This window comes from Ischnura elegans, chromosome 10 (genome assembly GCF_921293095.1).
Source record: "Ischnura elegans chromosome 10, ioIscEleg1.1, whole genome shotgun sequence".
In the NCBI taxonomy this organism is placed as follows: Eukaryota; Metazoa; Arthropoda; class Insecta; order Odonata; family Coenagrionidae; genus Ischnura; species Ischnura elegans.
In genome coordinates, this window is record NC_060255.1 from 92742893 (window position 1) to 92769811 (window position 26919).

Sequence of the window (26919 nt, forward strand, 5' to 3'; positions counted from 1 at the left end):
CAACTTCGTTTTGCCTATTGATATGTTTCGGGATTTGCTGAATATCTATCTTTTCACGGAGTTTGACGGCGCAGTGATTTTCCAGCCTGAATTTTGTAAGGTGAGTTTTTTATTCCTTCCATTTCAAAGATGAGTTTGTTTTAGTACATTTTCAATGAATCTTTTAATTACTTATGAATTCTTACTATGTTTGCCTCTCAGTAACCATGACAATTATGATGCGTGTTCTCTAACATATATTTCTAATTTTCAATTCACCTCGCAGGGTTTCGAGTGCTTTTTGACGTACTAATGGATTCTAACTATGTTACTCGTTTTGAGTTTCATAAAGAATTATTAGAAACGAAGGGAATGACATCAGGATAAAAAATACACTTGTTGGATTTTTTGTAGCGGAGATTAAATGTTGAGAGCTACGAGTCTGCTCTTGAAGGTGTCCGTGAATTACTTAAGTTGAGATTCTGGTCTTATTACGAAAAAATGTGGAGACAATATTGCTGTAACAGTAAAAGATTTTATTGCTACATATTCGGATCAACAGCTATGGAGATGAATGATTTGAAGGCAATATAGAACCGACTTGTAGGTGTGACAAAATATTCTTTTGGATTATCAACCTCACATTGCTACATCCGATTTCTGTAATGTGTGCTACACATATAGTACAGGATAATTAAAAAAATTGTTGGTAAGAAAGAATACAACAAAGCTGGAATCCAGTTCAATGATGAAAATGCCTTCTAATTACGGCCAAAATTCTTTACATGCCCGAGGATATCTGAAAACACTCCTTATAGAGAGAAAAGTTAGATTTCAGAATGCTTTTAGAGGAAGGATGAGGGTTTATTGTTGATATTCCACTGTCTGTATCAGAGAACACGAATGACGGCAACACCGCAAGGCGTTTCTTCGATTCCAGATTTGGCCGCTGATTTGAAGGGATATTGAGTAAATGTAGACTGCAATAGGATATTTACACCATGCACTGTAAAGCAAATGTAACATTCACGCATGTATGCATATGAAATGGTTAAATACTTCATCTAAATTATATGTTTTCATAGGAAAGTGTAATGTACCATCAGAAGAAAATTAATTCTTCATAATTACAGGTATCAATGTTGACCTAATCAAACATTTTTCCATCATTCTGAGGGCAATATCAAGTGGCATAACTCTAAATTATACAGCTTTCTCGGACTACTGCCAGAGAACTGCGGAGTTATTCACTAAGATGTATCCCTGGTATTATATATACTTACGAGTAAGTACCTATATATACTTACTCTATGGTATTACATAACAACCACGGTACATATGGTGCTTCCGCATAGAAGTAATTTTACAAAAGAGTTGACTCTTCCTACGGGACAATTATCTGAAGAGGCATTAGAAGCCCAGAATAAGGACATGCGTAAATTCTGCCCGAGATTCAACAGAAAGCACTCCAGAGAGGACACGAATGAAGACCTTTTCGAACGACTGTTATTAACGTCTGATTCACTTCTTTACACCATCCGTTGAAACGTATTTTTGTAGAAAAAAGGGAAAAACCCTTGAGGAAGAATCTGTTAAATACCTGCGTCGTCATAAAACGCGCGACCCACCACGGCGAGGTTGGAAATGGAAAAGGGTAACGGTAGCTGCATTTCGGGAAAACATTCTGTTTTTCTCTCACTTTAGCATGCCAACTCAATATTTTAACCCAAATTCAATACCCGAAGCATGTTTCTTATACGTGGAATGGTTCCGACAAATATCCAATCCCAAGCATTTCCACTCGAGTAACGCGTTAAATGGTCAATTCGGTCGATCCAAAATCCTTGCTAATGTCATCAATATAGTGTTTTAGGTCATTAATGACTAGGTTCTGTGCTTAAAATGACGATTTTCAAGAATAAAGTTTCAAAAAACTTGAAACATCGACCTCGGTTACCGAGCCTCAGGGTCCCGCGGCGTGTAGCTCAGCCTTGACTCGCGATCGAAAAATCGCTCTCATTACCTTCGTCGCAGACTTTTTTCCAAGATTTCTGCTTAGTATTCTTGATAAATCTCTACTTTACACTATGATGTGAATTTCCCGAGTTATATATTTCGTAAACGAAAGATAATGTCAAATTTTAAGTCAAATTTCAGGTGAAAAACGGGTCCACCATTTTGCGTTGTAAAACCAGTCAAATGAGAACGAAAATCTTCAAAACTCATGGAAAGTATAGGCAAAGCATCAGGTCAAAGGAATATTGCGTTTTTTATTCCATAAAAATCATGCCAACGCAAAGCCATCTGCTTAAATTCAAAGGTTTCTGAAGAAAAACGAGACCGCGCGTGTTTTTAAAAAGTTGGTCATGTTTGGGCCACTGTATCTCAGTAACGGATCGTATTGATGTAAAATGGCACATATATCTATAGTTGGTAATCATTTATACGTATTTAAGCCAAGTTTGAAGTCTCTATCTCAAAAAACGTCATTTTGGACTTTTGTCCAGCTTTTTTCGATTTCAGCCCACTGTGCGTCGGTCACAACCAGAAGTAGCACTATGGGCTTTGGGAGCATGAGATGCACCTATGTACTAACTTTGGCTGCAATCCGTGCAACCGTATGGAAATGAATAACGGGCAGACAAACAGTCATCCAATTTATATATACAGATAGGTAGACATCATGCTTCACAATTCATTTATGCCTGTGCAATCATTTTTGCAACTTTGACGTAGATATTCGGCATTGTGATGACAAGGGACATAAATTAGATTTCATGGAAAAATTTTAAAAGCTCGGATGGACTGATGGACTTCGTAATGATTTTTCATTATGTGAAGAAACATTATTTAAAAGCTATAACGAAAAAACCTTATTGTTGACATAGTCCGTTTTACGTCATCGGCCTTCATTTGTTAACCCAACCTGTTTCCCACTCCCACTCCTCTCATGTCACTTCCATATATCCCCTCCTCCTAACTTGGCTCTGGTATATATTCACGAGGGAGTGTCTGTTTCATCACCTTGAACATCAATACGTAACTCCACCACCGATCATGATTTCGATATTTTCGGTAAAGTATGGGAATAGCCATTTCTTGTTTATATTTTATCATGAATATATCGCATTTCCACCATGTCAAGCGTGAAACAATTTCAAATAGCCCTTTTCAACAAGGTGATATCATAAATTTGAACAGGGAAATTTTCATTTTTTAGTTAATGACACTGGGGGTGAGAAGACAAACATAAAAAACTCAAGGGACGTTGATTAACTGGTAATTAATGAGGCGCGTAAATATTTCGTAAATATTTATGGTACACATTCCTCCACTTCAAGCGGTAAATTAAAATTTTTCAAAGCGATTCATTCTTTTAAATTTTCTACGGCTACTAAAGCTTCAGGGGCGAAAGCTCGAAAAACAAACTTCATATTAAGCTGTATAATTGAAGCATTAGCTATTGTAGTATACTTACTACAAATGAATGTTTTCCTCCTTCAACCTATCCTTAAATGAAAATGCGGGATTTTGCGCATCATTCTCTAGTGGGTTTCTATTGTGTATTTTCAAAACAAGATTCAATTAAACAATTTCCTTAACATAATCTTTTCCCTCGGCCAAAATTGATTAAGAAATTGTTATTTTAAACCAGGGAAGTGACAAAAATATTTGCTGTGGGTTAGTTGAATTGGTGGAGGAAAACTGTTGGAAAATATAAAATCCGCAACCAATATTTTCTCTTTTCAACAGTCAGCATTAAATACACTGAATTATTAATAGTACTGTACTGATAGTGATTTGTTCCAGCCATTTGAATCAATAGCATTAACTCCCATAAGTAATATTTCATCCTCAATTCGATTAAGTGATCACAACCAACGTATATGAAATGTAAACACATGCAGCACAAAGCATTCGTGATTACCACAGTGAAATATTTTTTTAGTAAAAAGGTGTACACACATCTTAAGCAATGGCGTAACTATGATTCGTCTTTGGGGGAGGGGAATGGATCACGTTGAATAGCACATCACGTCGGGCAATAACGCACGACACTTTCCTCTAAACGGGGTGTAATACTTGAAGAAACTTGCTTTTAATAGCACGGATGGACTGATGGCTTTTGTAATGATTTTTCATTATGTAAAGACTCATTTGTTAAAAGCTATAACGAAAAACCTTATTTTTGACATAGCCGTTTTACGTCATCGGCCTTCATTTGTTCACCCAACCTGTTTCCCCCTCCCACTCTTCTCGTGCCACTTCCATACACCCCCTCCTCCTAACATGGCTCTGGTATATTCACGAGGAAGTGTATTAGAGAGCAAAAGTAGTGCAGTAGTATGCAGTAGTTAAGAAGTAAAGTGCAGTAGTTAAGAATGCAAAAACACGACTTCCTTGAATAAATTGGAGAAGCAATATACAAAAATAAAAAATTTTATTACTTTCTTTCAAAGACGCGATACAAATGTCGATGGCTAAGTTCTAAAAACACATATCACAAGATTTGGCCGTTTTGAAACAGGTATCTTAAACTAAGTGTAATGACATTTAAAAAACAAAATTCAAGCAAAAGACAACTCATTGTTTGCAAATGAATGCTTCTTTTTTAGTTTTATGAATTTTTAATTTTTAATTTTAGTTTACAAGTAAAAATAAATCGGTTCTTTTGCTCTCCTAATGAGTTACCATTTTTGAGATACTCGTTTTTAGAAGTTAGCCATCGATATGATCTTTCTAATTGTTTTGTTCTGAGGGGAGTTCAATCCTCCTCATAGTTATGTCCGTGATATTGATAGTACCCGTAAGTTGTACACCTCGTAAATGGCTTGTATAATGTCCACGGAAAGATTTCCTTAAAAAGTCGTTATTTTTTAAACAAACTCTAAGACAGATTTACATTCCAGGTACTACGCCATCGTGCATCCGATGAAGGCCAAGTACACGTGCACCGTGGGACAGGCGACCAAGATTGTGCTGGCCATCTGGGTCGCCTCCCTCCTGCTCGCGGTGCCCATTTTATTCGTCCAGGTGAGAAAGACATCACATACGTGATTCTTCAGGTACACCAATTTGCCACGGAGCAATACCTGACGAATTAGTGGCGCATCTTGTGGGCGTGTGTTACTCAATTTCTTGATCGGGAGAAATGTCGATATGGTGATTAATTTTTTTTTTAACTATTCCGCCATGAATTTCAATGTTTGGATGGCTGCAACATTTCCCGAACGGTGCTGGCCGCTTTCCCAAGGAAATCTGGTGAGGCAGGAATTCTTCTTCGGTTCTATACCGAGTGCAGGAAAACGGTGTCACGAAATGTTAACCCTGGATAGCCGATGCCATTAGGACCAAAATTGCTGATGATGCCTACGTCAAAAACGCACCATTTTTAAACTACACAAACTTTGAGCCAAGTGCTCCAATTGGCCGCGAGTTTTCCCAGTTGCCCGATGTTCTGGACAACTCATGACTTGGAATGCTTTGACTGCCGGAGATCGCTATGTATCCAAGGCATCTGGCGCGGCCAATCAGAGCGCTACACAGTGGGCTAGAATCGAAAAAAGCTGGTCAAAACCTCAAAATAGATTTTTTCGAGCTAGGAAGTTGAAAATTCGCACATATATATTCTTATATAAGTTGTGCATTACTTGCCTGATTATGTCTTTCCTGTGTTCTCACGTTTTAAATATATTTGAGGTCAAAGTAGAAGAAATTTAGCGAAAAACGACCACCCTCGACTTTTTTTCTAAAAGTAACCGACTTTATCCTTGTACAGTGGTTTCATGAACAGTTTCAATGACAAAATAGTTATACCATCTTAATTAACACTTCTTTTTCTCTCATGTGGAGAGTTTTCAAAGGCGTTGCTTCGTCATTAACCATAGATATATGGCAAAATGACGGAGCATGTTTTCAACCAATTTTTACACTAGCGAAGAGAATAGGCAAGTACTTCCGACGACTTCTTCCAAGTGACTTATACCACGTCGTTCGATGAAGCTTCGACATTCTGAATCTAAAGTAAAATCCTGCACCAACTTGCTTTCCCAAGGAAATCTGATGAGTCGGGGATTCTTCTTATGGTCTATACAGAGTGGAGTAAAATGGTCTCACGAAATTTAAAACCTGGATAGCTGATGCCAGTAGAAACCAAAACTACGAATGAGGTTTAGGTCGAAAACTCACCATTTTTAAACTTCAGAAACTTTGAGCCAAGCGCTCCGATTGGTCGCGAGTTTGCCATGTTGCCGGATGCTCTGGGCAACTCATGACTTGGAATGCTTTGCCTGCCGGAGATCGCGATGTATCCAAGGCATCTGGCAACAGGTAAACGCGCGGCCAATCAGAGCGCTTGGCTCAAAGTTTCCGCTGTTAAAAACAGAGCGTTTTCGGCCTACCCTCTTAGTGCCACGGGCCGATATATCGGCTTTTGCTCCACGGGCGAAAATTGCCACGAGCCGATACATCGGCTCGAGCGTAGACCGGATTTTCATACTAATATTGCCGTAATAATTAAATTTATCCTTTATCCAATGTATTAGAATATTATAATAAAGAAATAATTCCTTTTTAGTAAAATAAAAAAACAACATTGATATCTAAAATAGTAACTTCATATCTGTGTTTTTTCATAAAGTGCTACAAAATTCTTAAATTTAGATTGGCGCTCTTCGCCAGATCCACCAAATTTCGGTGGCACTAAGAGAGTTGACATCATTATTAAATCGGATCCTCTTTGCATCAGCAAATCCAAGGTTGAAATTTCGTGACATCATTTTTCTCCACCCTGAACAGGTCTCGTAACCGGCAAAAGGAGGGGGGGAGAGAAAGGTGGGAAGAGGAGACGGTTTGGATACAGTTTATCACGATTAACGGCCGCCACGTTCGGCAAATTCATCCACGCTCATTCTCTCATTTTCATGAGAACGCTTCTCTTTCTTTCCAAGCCTCAACTTCCAGGATTCGCCATTGTTGGCGCCTCAATGACTGCACGAGACTCCTAACTCAAACATACACTAACCCTGGGGTCGATCTCCGCCTTTCTTTGACCCTTCAAAAATCCAGCGTCTTCTGAGAATGGGGGTAGTAAAGTCTAAAGGACTTGAGGACCCTACCTCTGCATTCACAGACTGCATTCTGAGATTTAATGTAGTGATTAATATATGAGCACGTTTTCGTATAAATCCCTCGTATCGGGAAGTTTTTCATTCTTCACTTGTTGACATCTAATTAGTAGTAGTAGTAGAATTGAGCTTAAGGGTTCGTTGACGGCTAAGTCATTCTCCACCACTACTCGATCATTTGATTTAAATCACATCATAAAGGGATCGCCACTGCACAATTTATTTCCTTAAAATAGAAAGGAGCTTTTAAATTTTATTAAACACACCTATTTCCTTGATAAACAAATTGTACTATTTATATTAGTGGGGTGGTTCTTTGCACTCAAAAATAAAATCTACCTGAGAGCAATTAAATTTTTTATGCAGATCTTTTATGAGAAAATGACAACCACTAACGCCACGACTACTCACACCCATGGAACTTAATACACGTTAAAAAACGAAAAAAGTTAGGTGCGTGATTGCATAAGGCTGGCTTTTAAAGCGGCTAGTTCGCGTTGTCAGTTCTAACAATTGTAGTCCAGTAAATTCATCGTCACGGGATAATTAAGTCAAAGGTTGTAGAATTTCAGTTTTTGCCGGCGTATAGTCCGACGGAATAACCTAGAAGGGAAACCTAAAAATTAACTTTCTCTCTTTTTATGTTTTTTCCTCTACGTTGTCCAGGCAAAGAAAAGACAAAGACTAAAAAAAGACAAAGGTTTCCACACACACCACAAACAAAAGCGCACAATATTTCTTGTAGTGTCAACTGGCTGGTTAGGGTGAACTTGGTTTACTGGGACAGCTATAATAACAGCAATAATGATTGAAATATGGCTCCACATTATACCCCTGAAGACTTAGCTTTCGAAATGCAGGGACTATGTGCCCAAAAACACACCCCGTGGGAAACCCGAGCATTATTCCGTAAGTCATAGGCTACTTCGACATGCTCAGGTGAGTGTCTTTTGCTCAATGCCCTTTGCGTAAGTCTAACGAAACAGTTCGACGGCTGAACTGTCCGCTGAGGTTTAAGTGTCAAAGGAGGGCAAACTTCCAGGAAAAATTAGGGGGAGGGCTAAACAAAATGCCAACCGGACGTCCTGTCTACTATATATGTAACGTGAAAATTTTGGGACGTATCCTGAACTAAACGATCATGGCGGATGGAGTGCTTGATTGGTGACCTAATGGACGAGTGTTCAAAAACCAATCCTTCAGACACCTCCTAAGAAAAATCATCGAGGTGCGAGAAGACACAGGGAATGAAAATGACCCGTTCACCCCGAATCTGTACTCACCCGACAATTAATGTTGGGCGACCCCTACCCTCGCCTTTCCTAACCAACCTTCGACTTGACTGAGGGATCTCCAACGTTTCGAAACAGCCGACCACAAAAGCATTTTTTCTGCACTATGCATTCAACGTCAAATCGATAATGATTTTTTTCTCTCACGAGGAAAGAACTGATTGCCTGACCCATATAAAATGTTAAATGTTAAAAAATACTATCGGATAACATAAAGCATTACATACTTTGTCATTTCATTTAATTTTTTTTCTCAAAAGTTTTGCAAAAAATATATCGCCATTAACCTTGTACCCATGGAAAAATTCCTATTTTTCGACCATAGAACTTCACTTCTTAACCGGTGCATTGCAGTACAAGAACAGTGGTTTCATAGCACCCAGGTTTGATTGTAGTTTACACCAATGTAAATCATCATAACATGTAATGTTTAAAATATTTATCACCAACGTTAAACTTTCCAAAGTAACATACTAGCCACGTAAATTAAAATTCCTACAACCCATTGACCGTCAGCAGTAAATTCAGTCTGCATTCTTCCATTATTAGCTGACCTATGGCACTGAATTATTAAGTCACGCTTCAAACTCAAAGCATGTTTTCATGGTACAATAAGGCTATTAGGCTCATGCCTAATACATGGCTATTAGGATTAATTCTGTTGGAAACACAATGGAGCATTGGCAACCACTTTTCATACGATAGGGTAATATTACCCTTTATGGTCTCTACATATATTTCTTTGTGTACACATGAAGTAGAGGAAAAACTGACAATGAGCTCATTAGAAACAGGGGTCAATGTAAATCATCATTGCACTAGGATAAAGGAAAATTTAGTAGCCCCCCACTGCAGATTATCAAACCGTACTGAATCATTCAACTTAATAACAAGACTTAAGTTTTTTGATATGCTACTCAAAGAGGCCAGGCTTTTCAGCCTGCCAAGATTTTAAATATTATTTATCACTGGTTCTTCCCAAAAGCGTTTCATTCATTACAGGAATTTATTGAGAGTAATACCTCTGAAATCAAATTTTATTACCAGATTCCTGTTTTTTATGACGATGACTACTGTAGTGTATTTCTGTTAATGTCAAATAAAGTACTTTTATTACTATTGCCATTACTATAATTGTAATAATCATTACCTCATAACGAGATTTCACCCTTATCTCCTCTCCTGATATCACTAGGCTCACTTGAGCGTGGGGGTGAGGATCCCAGCCTTCTGGTGCTACCGAGACCTGGACAACGTGGAGCTATGGCGCTTCCACGAAGTCTACCTGCTCCTTCTAGTACTCATCCTGCCCACCTGCGTCATGGCGGGCGCCTACGCATCCATCTGCTGGGAGATCTGGAAAGTAATGCGGAGAAGATACCACATGACGGGCGGCATGAAGGGGTAAGCCACCTTTCGACACCAATCTTCTTCTACGGGGTATGGAGAAAAATTGTCACGAAACTTTAACCCTGGAGAGCCGACACCAGTAGGAATCAAAATCCTCAATGATGCTTAGGTCGAAAACGCACCATTTTTAAAATACATAAAACTTTGAGCCAAGCGCTACGGTTGGCCGCGATTTTGTCCTGTTGCCGGGTGCTCTGGACCAGTGGCGCAGCGAGGGGGGTTTTGGGGGATAAACCCCCCCCCCCGCCATAGCTTAGAGAAATTTTTAAGTTTAATACAGTTTACTTAATTTGATTGATATTACTAATAGAATTGTGTAAGGATTTAAAAAAATCCCTCAGAAAGCCGTAAAACTCAGCATTTTCAACAATTTATCTTAATATTCCGCAATTTATTAATCTCGCACCTACCGCTTATCCTGGTGGGTATACCATACCCCCACACATCCCGGTATTAGTTACACCTAAACCTCCCCAGCCTTAATTCCTAGCTGCGCCCATGCTCTGGACAACTCATGATTTTGATAGCTTTGCCTGTCAGAGATCGCCATGTTTCCTAGGCATCCGGCAACTAACAACCCTCAGCATTTCATTTCAATCCTCAATTTCAGCATCCTCCTCCAGAACCAAGTTGCGAATGCTTCAAGCCTTTTTTGGATTTCTTTTCCGATGGTCCATGCTTCTAATCCACAGAGTCTCAGGCTCAACGATGTTTTCAATAAAGTTATGTTATTAGCGCTCCAAGTATTGTTCTGCCACAGTTCATTTATATCATAAACTTAAACATAAACTGGCACACGAGAGTGGCACTACGTCACCACGGTAGAGTGAATGGGCGTCAGTAGGTTACCGTGGTACTGACTGCGGTCATATAAACGGGACATTATATTACCATCTACAGAATTCATTGTTTCAACAGTAACATATTCACAAAGCAAAGGGCAAACAAGGGATAAAGGGACTTTAGCAACATACCAACAACCCCAAACATTGGGGAAACAAGGGTCAATAGGGACAATACTAACATAGCAACAAACCCAAGTAGTAAAAGTAACAGAAGAAGGCGAGATATAGTTGAATGACATCCTATAAATATTCAAAGAAGAGATATATGGTATTCCACAGGTTTATTGTTTACGACGCGTTTGAACCGTCAGGTCATTATAAGTACAATGGGTTGTAATTGATAATGACCTGACGGTTGAAATACGTCGTAGTTTCATTAATAAACCTGTAAAAAAGTGCCAAGCAGTAAGGTGATTCAGGCAAGGACGGTTTCGAGTATTCTAGGTTGGTCCTACAAATAGTAGTAGATTTGAGATTAAGGGTGCGTCGACGGCAAGGTCATTTTGCACCACTACTCAATCGTTTGATTCAAGACTCATTATAAATGGATCTTTACTACGCAATTTTTAACATAAAATAGAGGGAAGCTTTTAAATTTTGTTGAAAAGACCTATTTCCTTGAGAAACAAAATTGTACTACTTAGATTGGTGGGGTGGTCTCCTAGAATAGATTCTAGGTCCCCATCCAGATTGAACCGTGTCCGCGCATCACGGTATTTGTCGCACTCTGTCAAGATATGTCGGATGCTTAAAGGGCACCTACACTCGTCACATTGAGGAGCTTGCTTCTCTTCGGTAAAAAGAAAGGCATGAGTCAGAGGGCAGTGCCCTATCCTCAAACGAGTGATAACTACTTCCTCCCTTCGATTGATCCTGGTAGAAGAAGGCCAATCTGACGTTGTATGCTTGATGCTTCGCAGTTTATTGTTATTCAAAGTCCTCCACGACTCCCTCCACTGTTCAAGTACAACATTTTTTAGTGACCCTCTTAGGTCTTCGTACGGAACTAGCGTTGATTTAATCTCTTGGTTAGTAAGAGCTTCCTTGGCCAACAAATCTGCTTTTTAGTTTCCACGTATCCCCGCATGTCCCGGAACCCAAAGAAAGCAAACACTTATTCCCTTGTTCATGAGAGTCCGCAGCGTGGCATGAATGTGTTGAACAACTGGATGCATGGGTAAGAAGCCAGAAATGGATTGTAAGGAGCTACGGGAGTCGGTGCATATGACAAACGAGCCATTTTCGTCACTCAAGGCTTCCAAAGCCATTTTAATTGCGAAGAGTTCCGCCGTATAAATGCTGCACAGCGGATGCAGCTTCGCCTTAATGGCTCCATGTAGAGGAGAGAACGCTGCACATGCACAGGCAGAGTTACATTTCGATCCGTCCGTGTAAATGGGGATTAAATTGGGGTAGTTCCACCGAAACTTAAAATACTCACGTTGGTATTCCAAGGGAGTAGTGGAGGATTTTGGCCGAGATAGTAAAAACGTATTAACCGTAGGAGTGGGAGTCAACCAAGGTGCGTAAGTTGAGTACGCAACAGGGTATACGTCTGGTAGTTTAAAATCACATCCGAGAATAAAATCATTAAAACGAATACTTACAGGTCTCGTTGCCCTAGACCTTCGATTAAAAACATTTAAAAGCCGAGGTTTAAAAAGTATGTCGTAGCATGGGTGACTCGTCATAGATAAAATTTTGGATACGTAACTGCAAAGCAGCCAAGTCCTACGGTAGTACAAGGGAGGTTCTCCTGCGTCAGAGTGGATGCTTGGAACTGGGCTGGTTCGAAAGGCCTCAGTGCAGAGTCGTAGCGCGGCGTTGTGCAAAGAATTTAACGCTCGTAGATACGATGGGCGGGCAGATGCATAAACAAAGGAGCCGTAGTCTATTCTAGACCGCACCAATGTGCGATATAGTAGGAGTAGGGTGGTACGGTCTGCTCCCCACGATATGTGACTCAAAAACTTTAAAATATTTATAGACTTAGAACAACTTGCCTTCAGATTATTGATGTGATCTCGCCAGTTGAGTCTTTGATCCAATGTTAGCCCCAGAAAACGGATTGACTCCACAAATGGGAGATTTCTTCCGCTAAGACGAAGTGTAGGAGGAAGGTGGACGCCTCTGACACGGTGGAAGTGAACGCATTTGGTTTTCTCAGTTGAAAATCTAAAACCGCTACTATGGGTCCATTGGTCTAATTTGTTCAACGTGAGTTGGATCAATCTCGATATGTTGGCCACTCTAGATGACCTACAGAATATCGCCAGGTCATCAACGAATAGAGTGGCCATTATCGGCGTCTGGATGTATTTAGCTACGTCGTTGATCGCAATAGCGAAAAGCGTCACGCTCAAGACGGACCCCTGGGGGACTCCGTTGTCGAGAGGGTAGGGACGCGTTAGGAACTGCCCCGTCCTTACTTTAAAAATACGGTTTGTTAAAAAATTTTGAATAAAAGTTGGTAAGTTACCCCTAAAACCCCAATCATGCAGAGTGCGTAAGATTTTTCTGCGCCAAACCCGATCGTAGGCCTTCTCTATGTCGAAGAAAACCCCAACCACGTGTTGGCGGAGGATGAAGGCTTCTTGGATATAATTCTCGATCCTCACCAAGTGGTCCAAGGTGGAGCGGCCCCTTCTAAATCCACTTTGAATATTGCAGAGAAGGTTTCGGCGTTCCAACCACCAAATGAGCCTCCGATTAACCATTCTCTCCATGAGCTTGCATAAGCAGCTGGTGAGTGAGATCGGACGGTAAGAATTTGGGTCAGTCCTATCTTTCCCATGCTTGGGTATGGGGATGATGACACTCTCCCGCCAGGATGAAGGAAAAGTGCCTGCTACCCAAAGTTGATTATAGGTTCGCAGGACTTCCAGCAACGCGGATTCCGGGAGGTTACGAAGAAAGCCATTGTGGATTTCGTCTGGTCCTGGAGAGGTATCATGTGATTCGTGGATGGCAGAACGCAACTCCCACATAGAAAACGGAATGTTGTAATCTGCCGTCATGCACGTCTCCTTAAAACAAATAGGGATGGCTTCTAGGCGCCGCTTGAAAGAGCGAAAAGATGGGTCGTAGCTTTCGTCGCTGCTTGTTTTGATGAGTAGCTGGCCGAAGATGTCGCCGATGACAGGGAGTGAAGTTATGGTGGTTCCGTTGACTTTCAAGTAGGAGACCCCACATTGCTGACGGCTACCCGAAATTTGCTTCACTTTACGCCATACCTGATCTAGTGGTGTCCTAATATTAATACTAGAGACGTATTTCATCCAAGAGTTCTTCTTTGCCTCTTTCACAACTTGGCGGGCTTTCGCTCTTAGGCGTCGGAAAGCGGACAGGTTATTGGCCGTGGGATACTTGTTGAAAATTCTCAACGCTTTCTTACGAAGACGGATAGCCTTGGCGCATTCATCGTTCCACCATGGAACGGCAGGCCTCGACGTAATGCCCCGAGACCGTGGCACACTTATGTCCGCCGCGTTGATGATAGCTGCCGTTAAACATTTGACATTGGAGATGCTATCGCGGTTTTCATCACATATATACTTAAAATTTTCTTTAAAACTATACCAGTCGGCTTTCTGGATGACCCAGCTGCCCGGTCTGATAAAATCAGGGTTAAATTTTCGGTCCTTGGAGAGTAAAATAGGGAAATGGTCGCTTCCACTAAGGTCGTCGTGAACGCGAAATGAAATTTTGTTGACCAAACTAGTCGATAAAATACACAAGTCAATGGAGGAGAAATCGCCGCTAAAAGAGTTAAAACGGGTTTTCTCGCCGCTATTGAGTAAAAATAGGTTAAAATCACTAATAAAACTTGATAAAATACGTCCCCTGCGGTTGCACTGTCCCGGGGTGCTTCCCCCCCGGGGTCCTACAAATCCTGTACTCGTTAGCATCCCAGTATTAACACAAGGTCAAGCATCTTGAGTTATTTTTAGACTCAATTACCCCTTTCCCTCTCTTCCAAACAGGATAAACACACCCGTGGATGACCCACTGGAGTGCAACGGGTCGCCCACGGAGACGACAACCATGATGGCGGCAGAAAACATTCGACTGTCGTGCAAGAAAGGAAGCTCGCGCGCGCGCAGGGCACCTCGCTATCGCCTCAACGTCGAAGCGACAGAAACGGAAAGCGGAACGGTCCGAAAGGTGAGTACAGGCCGCAATTACCCAATTTAGATTGACATTTGTTTGAAATAAGTACGGCTCTTCCTGTGTGCGTCATTATATGAATACTGTATCCAAACTACTATTGAAAATGCATGCTACAACATATTCTCTTTTTTTCAATCCCCCAGTGCATTTTATATTCAGAATGCTTACCCTGATGTAAAAAGGAAAAAATAATGAGGAACGTAGATGATAATTGTGTCAGTATTCGGAGATGAATGGAAATTATGTGTCTCAAACAATTAAAGGATAGTTTAAATGGATAAACCCCTAGAAATATGTCGCAAATTGTATTAATGCGTGTATCCAAACGGCTTGGAAGAGCCCTGAGTAAAGGCATTTGCAGAACAATAATTAATATTATATACGTAAATTAATCACTGGCTTACTGGTCTCGACAGCTATGTAACAGAAACTACTCGATTCGAAATTAGTAATGCTACTCGAAACATTCTAGTCGAATACCGACGACTCGACTCGAATTTTCGAGGACTCGCACATCCCTCATTTGAACCAATGAATAAGTGCTTATGGAGAATGCTTCAAAAGTGACTAACGTTTTTTAGGACCAAAAATTAATTCTGCTTTTTTTTAATTTAGTCTGGTTAATTTTGCCCCTCCCCCCCTTCGTACGTCAGAATCGTATCAAATTCCAAGACAAAAAATTCAAACACCATCCCAAAAATCAATTCCATCCCACAAATCAATTCCATCCCACAGATTTTAACTATAAGGAATAAACAGAGTAATATTAAATTTTGAATCGTACCAGTATGAATGGAACTGCCAGCTGAACCTTCCTCAGCGCCGCCCATCCATCGATGTCCCGCGCCACATGGCCCTGGCTACTGATCGGGATTTGAGCCCTCCTCCTGGACCACGTCTCCCACGACGAGCATGCATCCTATTTCTGAGTACTGTGAATTCTGCGAGATTCACGATATTAATTGCAGCAGACTCGACATCGTCGACACGGCGTGGATTGCTATTCGTAGTAATAGTAATACTTTCATTTTGAGGGTACGTCGACATCTGAGGTAATTTTGCACCGCACCATATTTCAGTCTAACATTCCTAATACGTCTCCTCATTAATTCCAGAAAATTCGATCGTCTTGATTTTTCCTTAATTTGGAAGTGTGAAGGAGAAACATTTATACACAACGAATTGTATACTTACAAGGGGAGACCACGAAACTTGCTCCGCCTTTTTCAATGCCGTATTTTTTATGGCCTTCGGAATGGTGAACACATCCCTGAACTAGTAGTGGTTCCGTTGAATGGGCCTTAGTTTGGCTGTAATTAATTCATTTTCATGCGGTACTTTTCACAAGCCGCTTATAGTTCCATGATATTACACCTTTCAGCAGATGGGTCAGGTGGGGTAGTGGTTGCGTTTAAGACTGACACCCAGGGGACCAGGGTTCGGGGCTTCGTAATGGCTGCATATTTTGTTGTCTTCATTGTGATCATACGGCGTCAACGTTTTCATTAATTTTAATTGCGACAGGAGACGAAGACTTGAGGCACTCGATATGTGGGTGTGGCGAAGAATGGAGAAGGTAAAGTGGACGGAGAGGAGGAGGAATGATGAAGGGCTGGACATGGCGGGTGAGGAGAGGCAGTTTCTAAATAAAATACGGATGAACAGAGGCATCGATCGAGCGAGTACTTAGCGGGGAGGGGATGTTGAATACTGTTAGAGGGAACGAGAGTGAGGAAGGAAAAGAACAGGATTTTTAGATAGAATGACAGTGAGTAGGCCTTATTATTAATTGAAGAGGGAAGTGGTTTATGGGGAGGGAGGATCCCAGAATTCACAAGTACTCCATGAAAACCTACCTTAAATTAGTAGGGTGGTCTCCGAGAAGAGATTCAAGGTCCCCCCCTATATTGAACCGTATCCGCTCGTCACGGTATTTGTCACACACTGTAAGGACATGTCGGATACTTAAGGGGCACCTACACTCTCCTGCAGTCATTTGCATTTGGAGATAAGGAATAACTGTCTGACCTATCACTTTGATTGTATCATTTCAGGTGATAAAGATGCTGGTGATAGTGGTGCTTCTGTTCGTGATCTGCTGGGCGCCTGTGCTCATTGACAACGTGCTGATCGCCTACCAGATCCTTCCTGGGCTGAGAGATTCCAACTCCACACTCAGACACATGGGCAACGCATTCCACCTCATGTCCTACTTCAACAGGTATCTCTCTCAAGTCTATGCGAAGTGGTAGTAAGTCCTCCATACAATATTTAACCTATTGATAAAATCCTTAAAGAAAATCAGCCGGGTAAATATGGACATGGCTGCCAACTTTTCAATGGCCATCGAAATACGAAACGAAATAATAAAATGAATAGGGACGCGAGTTTCAACCTCAGCAAATCGTGGAACCCCATGATAAAAAGAATGAGTGAGCCGAGAGGAGGAAAGAAACCTAAAAAACTGACCAATCACAGACGACTTGACCTCCCCAACGGTGTATATATGCCCGGCAATAACCAGGTCCATCATTCGCCCTGAAGACGATGGCAGAGAAGGCCATTGAAACGTTGGCAGCAACGTCCATCCTTACCCGGCTGATTTCCCGTGAAGATTTTATCAACAGCATTCGCCGGGAAAGCACCAAATTCTTCTTCAATATTTAACCTGTTTCCGCCAACCATAGTCATAAGGCTTTATCTAAACATTCTGAGGCTCTTGAAGAAAACCTGCACTTTAATTGCCACACGTATGTTATTGAAACTTGCAGTAACTTAATCCACTTATCCACAGTATTAGTTTCATTTTTAAGCGGTTCAAAATAATCCCACTGACGTTAAGGAACGGGTGAGAAACGGAATTTCAATATTGTGGCATCCCACCCCCGACTCGCCCGGATAATACAATAGAACCGGGGGGAGACGTCGCACAAAATATATAAAAAATACAAATCCGCGAAGATCCCTCCCGCATGGGACCTACGGGACAAAACTATGCCACTCACTTCTCGTAATTCACGTAAATAAAAAATATTCCCCTTCTTTGAAGATGATTGCGGGTGGGGGGTTCCCGATTCAAACTGATGGGTGACGTTCGGGCGCTGATGCACTCGTCCAACACGCATTTACGGGAAGGAAAACGGACGGGGCGAAAGGAAGGGCGAGGGATATTTTCCTTGAGGTGACCCGTGAAGGAATCAGAACAAAACACTTACTCAAACAATTTCAACTAAACAAAATATAATTCACACAAATAAGGTTGCATATGACAAAAACAAAAGAAACCCTCTTAAACACTAATGAAATATGAATTGGTGAGAGCCATTTATGAAACATCAATGATAAATAAAAAATTTTTTAAAAAAATATAAAAAAAAATAAACAACAACAATATAACTTGGTTCCGAGATGCAAATCAATATAGCAAATGATAACAACAAAATAAGGTTCGGTTGTGAACACGTAAATATGATACAATTTCAATGATTTCTTGACTGGGGAGGTAAATGATAGTCCATCCCGACGAATGTAAATTTGGGTGCGAACGTTAATTGTACTTGGTGATTAATTTCACTTTCACTAAGTAACGGGTGCGTTCCGTGACTGTTTGTCTTAACACTTGGCAGGAGACAAGAGGGGGCTTTGGGGGGGATAGCTGCAATCTTGCTTTATCGTTGTCCGAGTTTGGACCAGGTTGGATCCAACAAACTCTCGTTCCATTTACTGCACACCTTTCTCCCTTGTTGGAGGAAGCTGCATCCGGAACGGAGGTAATGCGTCCTCTTCTGGCTGGTCCTTGCTCCTTCGAACAGGGGGGGATTCTTCTTTCAGATCAATCAGTCTGAAATGATCTGTTTGGGCCCCTCGTCTCCTTCTGCCGTGCGTCGCACTCAGATTTCGGGCATAGGCTCCGCCCGACAGTCACTTAAGAATTCCTTTGGTTCTCTTACGCGCACCTCCTTTTATTACCCCTCAAGTTGGGGTGGGGGTAACGCACAATGAAAAAAGGGGGAGTAACACGCCATTCACTCAGGAAAAACCCGAGCTCCCCTCCTCCCACACACACACACTCACACACAACCATACAAAAATCGGCGTAAACACATTCATCCCCACTTACTCATCCACGCTTTCCTCCACGGGCCGTGGTCTGGGGGGGGGGGGGTTTGGGAAAGGTCGTGGAAAGAGCGGGTAAACTGGTAGGGAAGAAAATGCGCCGAGTAGAAATGCACTGTTATGGGGCTTGAACCATTACAATATCGACGCCTTTTTCCAGTAAATTACAAGCAAGTATCGTAAAAGTAAACAGAAAATGGCATCGTTTATACCAATTATTTTAACTTTCCTTTATCTAAAAATATTATTGCCCTTAAGATTCATCCTTTTTACCAAGGTCACTCGCAGAATTTGAATAATATTAGATTGTGACCTCACTGCCTTCTAAGGTAGCTAGCTACATGACTATGAGTAATTCTGAAGATACAAGTTGATATATCACCAAAATATTGCATAAGATTATTGAAGGCGACCGTGGGAACAACGTATGTAGTTAAATATCTACATAATTGCAAGTGGAAGGTGCTCTAGGCGGAAATGGTTTTGGGAGACATTAACTAACGATAAAAGCATAATATTAATGCTTCAAGTCTTGTACATCACCAGTTCTTTTTCGAGCTATTTGAAATGTACGTTTTCATGAGAACAACATGACCTGGCTTCAATAATAAAATAACTCAAAAAGTAGTCCGCATTCTAAAAAATATCATTAAACCTTTTCAAGTGTAAGTTGCTTGCATATTAATTGTGAAAGAATAACGAGTCCTAGCAATTAGTTGAAATACAGCAATAAAAATATTCAACTCTTCCACGTCTGAGGCAAAATATAGGTTGGAACATAGGCTTTCGCAGCGAGATACATTGTTGTCAACGGCTTTCGGGAGCAGCTGCGAATTGCGCTCTGTCAGGCGAGCTTTCGCGGCCATTGCAGGTAGCATCAACAGGCGATTAACGAAAAATCGGAAAAGGTTGCCCATTAATAACCTCCCCACTCCGCTGAAGTAGTGGAGGAAGAGGGTGACGCTGAAGTCAGAAGAACTCAGTCCAGCAGGGCTATTCAGTAACTGTTTACGCGGTCGCGCAGACGAAAGATTTCGTGACGGGATCGCGAAAATCACATTGTTGCTATTCTGTAAGCCATTTCGAACATTCCGCCGCGTAAGTTTCGTGCTTCAGTTTACGCGACGAGAGTTGTCAACGAAAACTCAGTTTCCGCCGCGTAAACAGCAGACCGCGGTAGACGACGGGGCCACATACTGTTAATATATGACATATATTTGCTTTGCCATGTAAACAGTGGTGTTTATTGTAGTTGTGGACGTAACTTCATTTCGTGCAAGTAATATTTTTGCATATTTAACTGTTAATTTCATGTATTTTAAATTATTCTTGTCTTGTATATGCTTCTCATATTCTCTTTTCGGAATACATACCTATTGGAGTTGGAGGTGTTGTTATCTGTCATTGAGGAAATGTTTTATATTTTTCATATTTATCGTTATCGCCCGCTTAATTGCATATCTCAATATTACTCTATTTATTTTCAACCGTTTATCAAAGTGAATACTTAAGTTGAATATGTGTCGTCGCATCTTGTTTTTAAGCCGTGTTTACAAGACATTTTCCCGTCGTCTGTTTCACTATGAGTGTAGATGATGTATGAGCGTAGATGTTTTAAATGCTTTGTTCTACTTTTCCCCGGGACGGTTACAAAGTTAGGAAGATATTTGCTGGTTAAGAGGAAACGTATGTGTTCCGTTCATGAATTTGCTACTGCGAGTCACCTTTGTGGTGTTAGTCAGTGCTTTCCCACTTCGGAATGCAGTGTTACTCTATGAATACCAGTGTATATGCAAAAGGAGTATGTAGCGGGATTCAAGAACTTAGGATAAAGTACAAATGCTACTTTTAATATCCACTAAGAAGGTAAACAACTCGTAGTATGATCATAAGATTATTTTGTTTCTTCTGGTTTGAAAGGGCTCATGTTCAACATCAATGCTAAAATAACATGAATGAATGCTGCGCTCTACAGTCTGTATATACCGTTGTATAAGGAATTTTTGGATGATGAAGTTGGAGGGACATAACTAGCAGAAAGACAGCTCCTCTGCTGATCAATATTTTTACTCAGGCTGGCGATGTATAAATATTCACAGTTATTGCCATATAGTGGATGTATATTTTTTTCTCTACGTTGTGATGGCTATTGTTTTAACTAATCAAATGCAAGATATTGACACTGAAAGGATATAACTGATAGGTGAATCGATTTTGTGTGTTTATATTAGGTCCTTTTCGCAAATGAAATGTGCAGCTGTTGTGGCTGGATCCATGTCTAAACTGTGGATAGGTAGATGCTTGTATGACAGATAGACGTTTGTAGGCATGTTATTTATGTACAACATAGCATAGTGGGTACAACTTAAATTATTTTACCAAGTAGTCGTTATTGAGTATACTACTGTTTTCAGTGTCATCTGTCTTGCGACAAAAGATGACTGTAAGTAATTCTTGACATAAGAGATTTGTTATGTTCAAAATGGTTAGTATATACTTTGGGGACATATGTCGTTTTTGTGATATCCATCATACAGGATGTTTCCTTTCGATTATGCCTATGAATCCATGGCATGACTATGATTATTATGGAAGAGAGAGCGAGAGTATTTATTCAATGGCCATTATTGTGATGGTCCCTATTAAAGAATTGAGGCAAGTCAATCATCTTATTTGTGTTGATTGTGGATAGTGGTGAGAGGATATTGTCTGAGAGACAGATACCCGTTTGTGCCTGCTGCAGTATCATGATGGAATGCAGTATATAAAGGAATTGACTCCCACATTCTAGCCACTCAGAACCCTAGATAAGGGTTCTGGCTTTTAAGGCTTTTATGTTAAATGACTCATAGTAAACCTATGAAATAAGACAGCCAATTACTTCATAATGTGCTACAGATAGATATATTCTTCCATATAACATTTTGAGACCATTAATTGTTTCTGAGATAACAATTTTAATGTTCTCATAAGGTGAGGTGAGGCTAACCTATCTTCATTTGAATGTGCACCTTTAAATTTGTGTGTGAATTTAATGATGGAATCTGATTGAAAATTAATGGTGTGAGAGCCCTAGAAATACTTAGGAGGAGGAGAGAGATGGAAGAGACAGTCTTGTGTGAGGGAACTAATGAAATTATATGACCCTTTTGTATTAACATAAGAGGTATTTCAGGGAAAATATTGGATAAAGATTTAGCTTGGAGACTAATAAATATTTTATGTCCCCCACATGATTCCAGCTCAAAGAGCTCTTGTAGTATCAATGCATTTGAAGGTATAGTACTAAACCACATCAACCACTATCCCTATAATAAGTTAGTGAAAATTGTACATGGAATACCTACCTAAATCTAGATATTTTGTGCACTGCATTTTTATGGGCATGGCAGCTACTGGTAGTGACAATAATTTGGGACTTAGCCATCCCTCTGTCAGCAGAGAAGTTGAGGGGGTTACAGAAGCATAGGATGCTCCTCTCATATTGACCAAAGATATATAATTCCCATCCAAAAAAAGAACTGAGTAGAGTAATATAAAATTAAGCGTGAATTGCAGCTGATGTCGATGCCCATGAATTTTTGTAACAAGTTGTGATGAGCCCATTACTGTTTACATAGCATTTTCCAACAAATTTATACTGTTGGAGAATAATCAAACCAACATTATAATTTATTTTAATAATTTGTCATGGATTAGACCTTGATTCTGAAAATTATTCACTTGAGTGTTTTAAAATCATCATTGCCTTATATGCCAGTCCTTTTCAAATTAATTGGTGATAATTGAAGTATTCCTACAAATAGGCCTAACACAGATAATGGGTATTAATGCATTCACAATAAGGGATCCAGTTCCTTTCATTAAATTTCCTGCATTATAATATGGCATGATGTAAGTAACCGATTAATGGAGATGTTGCTCCAGATGTTCATGAACTTTACCTAGATTGTTTCCATTAGTATGGGATCAGAAACGTAGCATTCCAAAAAATTTGGTGATAATGCCACTCTTCTATTCATATTACAAACTTTTACCAATTTACAGCTCCCCACCCCCTGTAATTAAATGATTCATATTCGCTATATCATGAAACCCATTCTACATCCACAGCTCAAGTCTCTTGTAACTACTCTCATCCCATATGCTATGTAAACCCACTCAGAAGCATATTAATAACATGCTTGTGAGCACAAGCTCTTAATCAATTTGAAATGTGTTGGTAACTGATACCACCTCCAGAACTATGGTTGCATTTCGTTATTCTTTATAGTTACTAAATAATTACAGGTAAGCTCAAAGGAAATAAAGTAAGAGAGTATCATTTATAAGTCATTCCTATTTTATTTAATAGTAATTTGCAAGCATAATTTTTTTCCAGATTATCAGTTATGTCGATACATATATGGAATCAATCAGCCATGCATAGGGAAATGAAAGGTTCTTGGGAGATTGGATATCAGTGTTTTTTGTTTGGAATAAATTTGGGAAAATAATCATCTGGTACATAATTAGCATACATTATATGATATTAATAATATATTGGAAGAAATGACCTTCATTTTTTAAAGGTAAGCTCCTTGCATCGAAAAGAAAGAATATTTATATCATATATGTATGCTTATGCACTGAATATGTTAAAAACAGTGTAATGAATGATAGGAGGCTTAGGTAACCCACACCACCACTGACCCCTGACTGGAATACTATGTGGCAGGCCAAGTACCCCTGAAACTTATTAAACTGAAGCCCATGTGCGGGTTATGAAGTCTATTGAGAGGTGCATGGGGGTTCTTAACTCTAGGTTCAGATGAGACATTGAGTGCTGGAGTGTACACCAATAAAATCAGGATTGATAGTTAATTCTTGTGTTGTACTTCATAATATGTGTGTAGGGGCTGGTTTTCCCTTCCCAGATGAGGCTGATTATTATGGAGATCCCAGCTCTTGCATAGTCCCTAATTAATGGAAGAGGCATATTAAACAAGGCCAGAACTATTAGACAAGCGATTATTAACAGGTTACCTAATGCATTGGTAAATTACAAATAGATACACTACCATTGCTTTTGTTGGTGGTCAAACTACGGTTTTCCGCCTTAAAATTAATCATGGGATCCTTCATAGAAGGCAAACCCGGTATTTGCCATCAACCTCATCAGAATGGTCTAAAATGAGAAAAGAAATATTACGAATAGGTCATGTTTCATCCATTATTTTTTTATGCCTTTTTCTGTTACTTGCATAAGACATATAATTTCTTCCACTAGGTAGAAATTTCCCTTACTGTTTGGGTCTCTTAACCTTCTTGATTGTGAGGTACTTCAGGGTAAAAGTAGAAGACTCATCACTATAGTCATTGTGAACATTGAAGTCAGGGCTGCAACGTAATGATAGGCAGTCCGTTGTAAATAGATTCTTATTTTTATCTATTTTGAGGGGTTTAGTTCTTCACCTTAATTTTCCGTCTTCTTAGCACCCTGTTACCAGCTCTTATCCCGTAAATTATCCTTTCTTATCTACAGTCTTCCAATAATTAAGCAAACTATTCTTAGGACATCGCTGGCTGTTGATAATAATTTTCAAAACATTTTATCACACTCATGAGGACCGTTTACATTACTATTTTCATTGCCTATAACTAATTATCTGGCCAATTCTGCGAGAAACGATATGACGAAACTGACTACATCAATTCAAACACTTGTATTATCATTAAAATAGGTCCATCAAAGCAAAGGCATAAGCAAATCTGGCATGAGCAAAGGCATAATAACGCCAAATTCCTCTCATTTACAAGTTTTTATCCCAATTACTCACTGTAATCTTTGGTTTCAATCGCATACACATTTCCAACGCACTCACCTTCAACATTAATATACACCTTGAGCTCTCACTTATATTTAAAAGTGTGCAACATACTTTTCATTAATTAATGTTATAATTCTCAATAACATTGCCAGCCGAATCTCGCTCTATTTTTGTTTGTCGAGGACAATTGCATGCCGATTTTCTCTGATTGGCTCGCAGTGACGTATTGCAGGAAAACTTCGGGTATCTTCGTCTTCCCCCACTACCGCGGAGGGGAAGGCACGAAAATGTTTTCGTGAAGCCTACTGAATAGCAAATTACGCGTCTTCGAATGTTTACGCGGCGTAACCACGTAAACGGAATCTTTCGTCTTCGCGACCGCGTAAAGAGTTACTGAATAGCCCTGCTGCCCTTGAGCGGCGAGCGGACTCTTACTCGTATTGGTGCGGTGGGCAGGTGAATAATTCCGACAAAGGGAATTCAACGGTCATCATCAACAGAGAGGATAACCAGGCCAAGATAAAGTCAGTTTTGGAGGACCTATGAAAAATTGAAGAAGGACCCGACTGCCAAAATTGAACGGTAAGTAAGGGATCTTATTAAGCGCTCTTCCAACCCTGACGAAGAGCAATTTCATCTTTTGCCTTCGTCTGCCAGACGACCTCGTCTCTACGGGCTTCCGAAGATTCACAAAGAAGGAGCACAACTCCGTCCTATCGTCAGCTTTGTAGGGTCCCCAACCTACGCATTTGGCACGCTATCTCCACCTCTAACCCTTCATCGGACAGACAAGATCCTGCGTAAAGAATCCGAAATAATTCATCGAAGTTTTGAAAAAAACTGAGAATGTCTGACGGTGACATCCTCGTCAGTTTCGACGTTGTTTCTCTTTTCACAAAGGTTCCCATAACGGAGTCTGTAGACATCATCTAAAGGCTCACTAAATTCGGACTTCCCACGGATTTACCAAAACTGGCTGATTTCTGTCTGAGGAGCACCTACTTTCTGTGGGACGGAGAATTTTACCACCAAAATGATGATGGAGCATCTATGAGGAGCGCCCTCTCAACCGTCGTCGCTAACCTATACATGGAACATTTTGAAGGAGACGCCTTGGTCTTCAGCAAAGTTAGACCATCTTGTTGGATTAGATAGGTCAATGATACATTCGTCATATGGCCACATGAAAGGAGACGCTACAGATTTTGCCCGTCAACTCAACAGCATCCATCAATCCATCCAATCACCATGGAGATGGAGAAGAATGGACAATTGCCTTTTTTAGACGTACTGGTGCAAAGAGGCTGAAATGGATATCTGAGACACGCTGTCCACAGAAAAGCGACCCACACGGACCGTTACCTCCACGCGTACTCCCACCATCATCCGCAACAGAAAGCATCGTTCATGAAAACACTTCTTCATAGGGCCAGGGTGGTTTCAGACGATTGCGCTCTGAGGAAAGTAGAGGATAACGTGAAGAAACTTTCAGACGGAATGGATATTTGGAAGCTTTCATCTATCGCCACATAAGAATTCCTGAAAATCACATCACAAGACTGCGCGTAGAGAGGGAAAATAACAAGTTAGTGGCCTATGTCACTATTCCATGCATCGCGGGAACTTGGTAGAGAATTTATCGCGTGCTGAAGAAAGCAGGCATCGTGACGCGGCACAAAGCATTCAAGAATATGAGCGACCTGTTTCCTTTCGCTAAGGACCGATTCCATTCCCTGAACGTGGACGGTGTGTGCAGAATCTCGTGCTCATGTGGGAAATCTTACGTCGGGCAGACAGGGCGGAGGGCATTCCGTAACTTCCCGTATAAAAGAACACAAACGGGCGATATTACATCGTGACACGGAGAAGTTGGCCGTAGATAAGCAATCTTACTCGTAAGACGGACATCAAATTCTAATCGACGAAACGAAGGTGTTAGCCCAAGGAAAAATTTATCACAGCGACTAGTACTAGAAGTATTTAAATTTAGGGTGCATCGACGGCTAGGTCAATTCGCACCACTACTGTGTCATTTATTTCCAAAACTTATGTAGAAAGAGAGCCACTGTATATGGTGTCTTCGTACAAAGAGTGAGTATAATTAGATTTTATTTTAAATATTTATTTCTTTGAGGAACTGAAATGTATAGTTTAAGTTGGTAGGGAGGTC

General features: G+C 40.4%; 1 protein-coding gene and 1 long non-coding RNA gene across 2 annotated transcripts in view; one reads left to right on the top strand and one right to left on the bottom strand.

Annotated features, from left to right (window-relative positions):
- The window catches only part of LOC124166879 (gastrin/cholecystokinin type B receptor-like), a 131760-nt gene that overhangs the window by 98548 nt on the left and 6293 nt on the right, over window positions 1-26919 (top strand). Inside the window, exons 3-6 of the mRNA XM_046544591.1 lie at window positions 4890-5013; window positions 9594-9802; window positions 14637-14817; window positions 16878-17044. Coding sequence (XP_046400547.1) covers window positions 4890-5013; window positions 9594-9802; window positions 14637-14817; window positions 16878-17044 — 681 coding nt within the window. The remainder of the gene's footprint in view (window positions 1-4889; window positions 5014-9593; window positions 9803-14636; window positions 14818-16877; window positions 17045-26919) is intronic.
- Window positions 23583-24388, bottom strand: LOC124166880. The gene is made up of 3 exons (XR_006866524.1): window positions 24226-24388; window positions 24000-24106; window positions 23583-23897 (listed from the first exon to the last, which is right to left on the bottom strand). It is a non-coding gene; the product is annotated as an uncharacterized LOC124166880 (long non-coding RNA).